Consider the following 7219-nt stretch of genomic DNA (forward strand, 5'->3'; position numbering starts at 1 on the left):
ACCATTTTAAAATAGCTTTTCATGTTGTTTAAAATGACAATTACAAGCCGCCGTTTTTACCGGATAAAAGTAACATTTTTTATCGTTTAAAAAGGTAGTTTTAACCGTCATTTTTACCGTATTAAACAAATAATTTTTTGTTTAAAATTTCACAATAACAAGAAATCATAGCCTATAAACAAAATATTAGGTAATTCATAAATAAAATATTAAATATAATATAAAATTTTTTAGTATTAAAAATCAAAAGTAATAACTTCAATACAAATAAAATATAAAATATAACATAATTTTTTAATTCTAAATGTTTTCACTTAGATTGGCTCCAATTTCTAACAGTGTCAGATATATCTCATACATAAAACAAGGTAACTAACTTGGCTAATACCTTGAAAGTAAGAAAAATAACATAATATTATGATCTTGTTTCTGCCTGTGTATCTTCTATCTGGCTCCTCAAATTCAAAATATCTTCCGCCAAAATTTTGCCATCTGCTTAAAATAAAAAGTGTAAATAGTAGTAGTTATTCACTCTAGTAATTATTATAATTTAGGTTAAATTAAGAATTAATACTAAGTATGATAAACTAACCCATTTTATCTAATAATAATTAAATATGTTACAAGTAATAAATTATCCTTTATATTACCCATTTGCATATTATGATTATAGTTTGAAGATTCAAAAAATAAAAAAGAAAAAGATATAGGTCACGTGTTCTGATAGTTATTAGCAAGAATTCAAAAAATATATAGATGAAGATTCAAATAGGAAATGAAAAGGACTTTACCTAAGCATTGATTGATAACCTTATTATATATGCTTCTCACATTGAAGATTAGATTTACAGAGACATATATAATAATGTGACATATATACCTCGAAGCGTGAGGGGTCGAATTTGTGTGGTTGAGGGAAGAAATTAGCAGAATGGTGAATGCTTTGAAGAGTGGAAGGACCTTCCAGCCTTTGGGAATGTAGTAATCTTGAAGCTCCACATCTTCCACTACTTCTCTGAATGTAAATGACAGTATGTTTGCACTTCTCAACGTTTCTTGGATTACCTGATGAAAATTAAAACATAAACATATATTAATAAATTGGTTTAATGCATTAAAAATCGAGTTCACAATAATGATAACAAGATCAATGTTATTTTTTTTATTCGATATATATAGTAACAATAGTATATAACAGTAATTGGAAACATTGAAAGGGGACTGAAAAAGTAGACCTACTAACATTCGGCATCAAATATTTAGGAGTTTTTCTTTCCATTAGAATGATATTTTATGGCAAGTGAAAATGACTTGCGGCAATATCTAGAGGAAACAATTTTCACTTCAAAATATATTGATCAAATTTCACATATAAGACACTTGTAATTATAAAAGGTTATTCAACATATGACATATCCCCTTAGAAGTAATGAACAAATAAGAAACAAGTTCAAAAAAGTCTGAAGTACTCACCTCATAGTCATTCACCGACGAAGCATTAGATTCTGGAAAAATACTATTTGCCGCCTGCTTTAGCTTTACTGCCAAAAATTTGTTCTCACTTGCTAAGGAAGAAAGCTGCAGATAAAATGCAAATATTTTTATATTTAAACAAGCAAGGAACTGTATCTTAAGAACTTAATATATTTAGTTTGCCTTTAACTAAGCTTGAATTTCATACCAAACTATCTTCTTTGCTGATCCAAAAAAAATTCAAGCAGATTTGGTATAGTCTTCTGCTCTTCTTTTTTACTTCTTCAATTAAACAACTTGAATGTTTTAACAAATAAATATTCTATCAACTCAAACATCCCTTGGGCCAAGTACACTGCTACTAAATTTTGTTCCTCTGAATTTTTATTTAATAAAATTTATTGGAACAACTCCATGGACCAAATAAGTTCTTTTTTGTTTAATTTTTTCTTGGGAAAAAAAGGGGGTCAATCTTTAAGACAGTAGAAAATCAAAGAGATAGGGAAAAAAAGTTTCCTCATTCACTTGTTACTCACAAACTGACAAAACAAACAAAGCATCACAAACTGCAATGTTCACTTATGATGCTACACAGAACATTGGACCCTGAATAATAATCAGGTTGATCCTCTGCGTCAGATTTATTTCTCTGATAGTTGCTTATATTGGACCCTGAATATCAAATATTGTTAAACTATTTAGGGATAGGAACTCACATTCAAAGGCCAGACAAAGTCATCATATATCCTAAGTATCCTTTCATGGACTGCAGCATCAAAAGCAAAAAGAAATAAGAATCAAACTGAGTTACAACTTCATTGTACAATCCTAAAACTGCTATTACAATCTCAAAAACACCTTGTTGATATATTTGCAGTGTGCTAAATAAGTGCGACATTTATATTTTACAGTCCAATTTATCTGAATAACATCGTTAATCTTCATGTGCAAGTCTTTTATCTTTTCTGAACACGAAGGACACTTCTTGTTGAATTAGAATAAAAGGTTTCAAGCTGTTTGTTTTGCAGATAACATCCCTATAACTATGATTCCAAGCCAGTAAAAAATCGCGTCAAATAGCAAAAACTCACATCTAAGGATGTTATTTTCAGGAATGGGGTCCGAGCAACCGAGTAACCAATTAGCTAGATTATCCAGAATCAAACACCCAAAACCTCCAAAATTATTCCTATCCCTGAAGCTTGCATCACGATTCACTGAGAATATATTTGAAGGTGGAAGTTGCCATGCACTTAAATTCCTTTAAGTAATTTGAAATTGAAAAAAAAAATAACGATCTGAGTGTCAATGAGATAATAGATCTGCAAAAGTGATCTTAGAACTTGTTTAAGAAAGAATAACAATGAGATAATAGATATGCATGTTCTAACGATGAAACATACTACTTCATTAGCATTTCAGTTTAGAGTTGTATATCAAGTTATTTCCATGAACATAAAGACTTAAAATATATAGTTTTTGGGTTAAGCCCACAAAAATTGGTACAAACTTGGTACATATTAATGAAAAGCACCTGTTTGCTTTATTCTCAGAGAGAAAGGAGGCCAAGTTGATACCTTCCTTGTTGTGACAAGGGATCCAAAGGGCATTGCTGCTACAGAAGATACTATGAACCTAATGAGGGACATCATGGAGTAAATAAGACGGAGTAAATAAGGGATAGTACATAAGTACATAGTAAAAGTTGGTAAACCTGGTTCATTAGGATTTTCTCTCTTTCGCTACAATTAAATGGAATAGTGTTCTTAGTTCTTAATCAGTAGCATAGGCTTTCTTAGCTGGACTATGTGAAAGACAACCAGTTCATATTTTAAAATATAGAAATTAATCCAGCAACAACAATTATATGAGCAATTAAGCATTGTGAATCAGAAACCTTGCCTTTTGCTCGTTTATGCCTTGAATCAGGTGCACAGCCTTGTGTGATAACATGCCAAATCCACTTGAACAGTTTCAATACTAAAAATTGATTAAAAATGTTAAAATAGACTCAGACTTTATAATTGGTCCTAGCTCAGTATAATAACAACTATAGTAATTCATATATCAAACACTGTGGTTTACTAATTGTATGCGAAAGTAATTATAATTAAAGAATAAACCGCTAGTTTATGCATACAGGTTTTCTAAATTTCATGAAACAAAAGCAAAAAAAAAATAAATCAATTACTCTATTGTAAGCAACCTGTAAATGATTCGCAAGCAGATCAATGGTGTCTCGCTTAAGAAACTTCTTTGCTGAATTTCTCTTTCTCCTTATCACATTGATCTGATTCCTTGATTGTTTAATCAACAATTTGCTGAAAAACAAAAGGAGATAAACTGCAAAATTGAAAATCAAAATCTGCATAATTATAATCAATGAAAGGTATTAAGAAGGAAGAAAAGAAGCAGGGAAATCAAAGTGCAGAACCATTTCACAATGAATTCCCAATCAAAGAGGCTGCCAAAAATTTTGGCAGATCTAATTTGGTGGCGCGAGGGGATGAGAAACAACGACGAGATGAACAATAGCTGCGGAAGATGAAGGGCGACAAGAGATTAGGGTTCATCATTCACATCACTCATTTTCTCGTACGCAGCAACACTAATCACTCTTTCATCTGGAGCACTCGATCTAAAACCTCTGCGTCGGGCTTCCATGCCGCAACAGATCTAAAAATCTTGGAGAAGAAGATGCATTACTCAGAGAGAGAGGGAGAGGGAGAGAGAGAGAGAAGAGGTAATTAACGCATTCCATAGAAGAAGAAAAGAAATGAGAATTTTGTATACAAACCTAGAAGTGAGAACGCAGATCGCATCAATGGAAGCTGTGAACTCTGAAGAGGCATCGCCGGAGGAGAAAACTTACTCTAGTGCACTCTACTTGCTAAGCTAGGTTTGCATAAACTAAGTTTTTCTTTAATTAATAAAAGAATATATCAGCGGTTCTAACCGCCGAAATCACAAAAGCTGCCATATTCAAAAAGAAAGTTACGACAACAGTATGTACCGCCGGAAATAAAGAAAATTATGGCAGTTATAAAGAACCGCCCTAATAAAAATGTCGTTTTAAACCAATTTTTTTGTAGTGTCAGTTTGAAGCTGCGGGCGATTCTAGAATTTATTTACGAGTTAAGTGTATAAGTTAATTTGCTTTCATAGAGTTCCTTCGCCCTTATTGCTTAAGATTTTTATTTTATACAGAGGGATAGAATTTGTATTTGAGTTTTATTTCAAATCTTTTGTATGACAGATATTATTTTTAATAAATATGTGATTATTATTACTTGGTGATGTTTGCTATATGATTTTAAATAATAAAATCAAAATTTTTCTAGAATTTTCTATAAAACTGAATTGCGATATCGAACTAAAGGCTCAATAGTAAATAGTTAATAAAGGAAAATAGGTTAGTAACGCCTTACTTTCGGTACGATCATGACGTTCTGAAAGTTGGGTCGTTACACTAATGATCATGTAATAAAGACAAAAACATAAATAAAACATAAAGCATAATTTTCGAAAAACAGAAAAATAAGAACAAGGAGATTAAAGAACGGGTCCACCTTAGTGATGGCGGCTTGTTCTTCCTCTTGAAGATCTTATGGAGTGTTTGAGCTCCTCAATGTCTCTTCCTTGCCTTTGTTGCTCCTCCCTCATGACTCTTTGGTCTTCTATAATTTCATGGGGGAGGATAGAATGCTCTTGGTGCTCCACCCTTAGTTGTCCCATGTTGGAACTTAATTCTCCTAGGGAGGTGTTGATTTGCTCCCAATAGTTTTGTGGAGGAAAATGCATCCCTTGAGGCATCTCAGGGATTTCATGATGAGGAATTTCCTCATGCTCTTGTTGAGGTCCAAGAGTGGGCTCTCTTGTTTGCTCCATCTTTTTCTTAGTGATGGGCTTGTCCTCATCAATGAGGATGTCTTCCTCTATGTCAATTCCAGCTGAATTGCAGAGGTGACAAATGAGATGAGGGAAGGCTAACCTTGCCAAACTAGAGGACTTGTCCTCCACCTTGTAGAGTTCTAGGGATATAACCTCATGAACTTCTACTTCCTCTCCAATCATGATGCTATGGATCATGATAGCCCGGTCTATAGTAACTTCAGACCGGTTGCTGGTAGGAATGATTGAGCGTTGGATGAACTCCAACCATCCCCTAGCCACGGTCTATGAGGACTTGGTCCAACCTTTGATCAAAGTTGACCCTTCTAGTGTAGGGGCGTGCATCTCCTTGCATCATGGGCAAGTTGAATGCCAACCTTAAGATTGGGGAAATTAAGTAATTTAAATAAAAGCCTTGACTGGGAGTTGACTAGATGGAAGCCCTATTCTTGTTGCAGTACTCTCAAGATTAATTGACAATTGAGATTTATTGTGTTTAGTTGTCCCTTACTAAGTAAGGGAAAGTCAAACAAGTTGGAATGCTGTTCTATCCACAGGTTCCAATCCACTCTTGGGAGGATTGGTGTTAGTCATTAGAGAGCAATCCAACAATAAACCCAATTACAATCCTTCTCTTGAGCATTCCAACTCAAGGATTTCTTTCATCCACTCCCCATCAAGTTAGGGGACTACTCGCTCATTGTAAATGTAAAATTCATAACGTAAGAAAGGGAATTAAATAAAGACATGATAAATAATGCTCAAAAGATTAATTTAAATTAAAAGTGATTCTTGTATTAATAAATGCTAAAATAATCCAATAGCAAAATTAAGTAAATTAAGGAACATGGAAGAGTAAAAGACAGGTGAAGAGAACGAACTAGAATGTCGAAGTCTTGATAAGGAAATAACTCTTCTCAATATCCCAATGCAAAGATAACGAAAAATAACTAATCCTAAAAACTATGAATGTGTAGAGAAAAAACCTAGAGGAGGAGTAAAACTATATCTAAAAACTAAAACTATGCGGAATGAATGTTCTCTCTGGTTTCTGCATGTTCTCTGGCTCTAGTCTAGTTTTCTGGGCCAAAAACTGGGTCAAAATGGGGCCCGAAATCGCCCCCAGCGATTCTGCAGATTATGCAGATCGCGCATGTCACGCGATCGCGTCGCTCATTCGGACGCATCATTCGGCGTTCTGCTTTACCACGCGGTCACGTCATCCATGCGGCCGCGTCACTGCAATTTGCTCTTCTCCGCGCTGTCGCGTCGTCCATGCAGCCGCGTCGCTTCTCGCTGGTCATCTCCTCAATTTCTTTTGTTCCTTCCATTTTTACAAGCTTCCTTCCCAATCTCCAACTCATTCGTGCCCTATAAAGCCTGAAACACTTAACACACAGATCACAGCATCAAATAGAATAAAGGGGAAATAAAATACATAATTAAAAGTCTCTAGGAAGCAAGTTTTCAATTATGCAATAACTTTAGAAAGGAAATATAAATGCATGCTTATTTAATGAATAAGTGGGCATAGATCATGATAAAACCACACAATTAAACACAATATAAACCATAAAATAGTGGTTTATCAACCTCCCCACACTTAAACATTAGCATGTCCTCATGCTTAGTTGAAGGAGATAAAATAAATGAGTAAGAACATGTAAAACCTATGCAATGCAATGCAACCTATATATATATGAATGCAGTTGTATGATTTTTGTCCACTTGATCAGAAGTAAGTAAGCTCTTCAAAACAATTACAAATCAAATTCCACTAACTCAATTCTTATACAGTAAGAACAGATAAAAGTGCAAGAAGATAGCTCATGAAAGCAGGGAACATAGAAATTCA

At 33.9% G+C, this 7219-nt stretch overlaps 1 protein-coding gene and 1 long non-coding RNA gene across 2 annotated transcripts; both read right to left on the minus strand.

Moving 5' to 3' along the window:
- Positions 1–212: 212 nt before the first annotated feature.
- Positions 213–2890, minus strand: LOC112765712 (abscisic acid 8'-hydroxylase 2-like). The gene is made up of 6 exons (XM_072221911.1): positions 2880–2890; positions 2565–2734; positions 2190–2239; positions 1474–1578; positions 881–1065; positions 213–492 (listed from the first exon to the last, which is right to left on the minus strand). Exons 1-6 carry the CDS (start codon positions 2888–2890, stop codon positions 342–344), a joined length of 672 nt encoding a protein of 223 aa, XP_072078012.1. The 3' UTR covers positions 213–341.
- A 117-nt stretch (positions 2891–3007) lies between these two features.
- On the minus strand, positions 3008–4157 carry LOC112765711 (uncharacterized). The gene is made up of 3 exons (XR_003183880.3): positions 3680–4157; positions 3188–3453; positions 3008–3108 (listed from the first exon to the last, which is right to left on the minus strand). It is a non-coding gene; the product is annotated as an uncharacterized lncRNA (long non-coding RNA).
- Between the last annotated feature and the right edge of the window lie 3062 nt (positions 4158–7219).

This window comes from Arachis hypogaea, chromosome 17 (assembly GCF_003086295.3).
Source record: "Arachis hypogaea cultivar Tifrunner chromosome 17, arahy.Tifrunner.gnm2.J5K5, whole genome shotgun sequence".
In the NCBI taxonomy this organism is placed as follows: Eukaryota; Viridiplantae; Streptophyta; class Magnoliopsida; order Fabales; family Fabaceae; genus Arachis; species Arachis hypogaea.

Excerpts from the sequence above, each read along its gene's own strand:
- LOC112765712 (XM_072221911.1), bottom strand. Across the intron at positions 2,240-2,564 it reads TGAAAATAACATCCTTAGAT|TCCATGAAAGGATACTTAGG; the intron begins GTGAGTTTTTGC and ends TTGATGCTGCAG. Across the intron at positions 1,579-2,189 it reads ACTTTGTCTGGCCTTTGAAT|CTTTCTTCCTTAGCAAGTGA; the intron begins GTGAGTTCCTAT and ends TTTTATCTGCAG.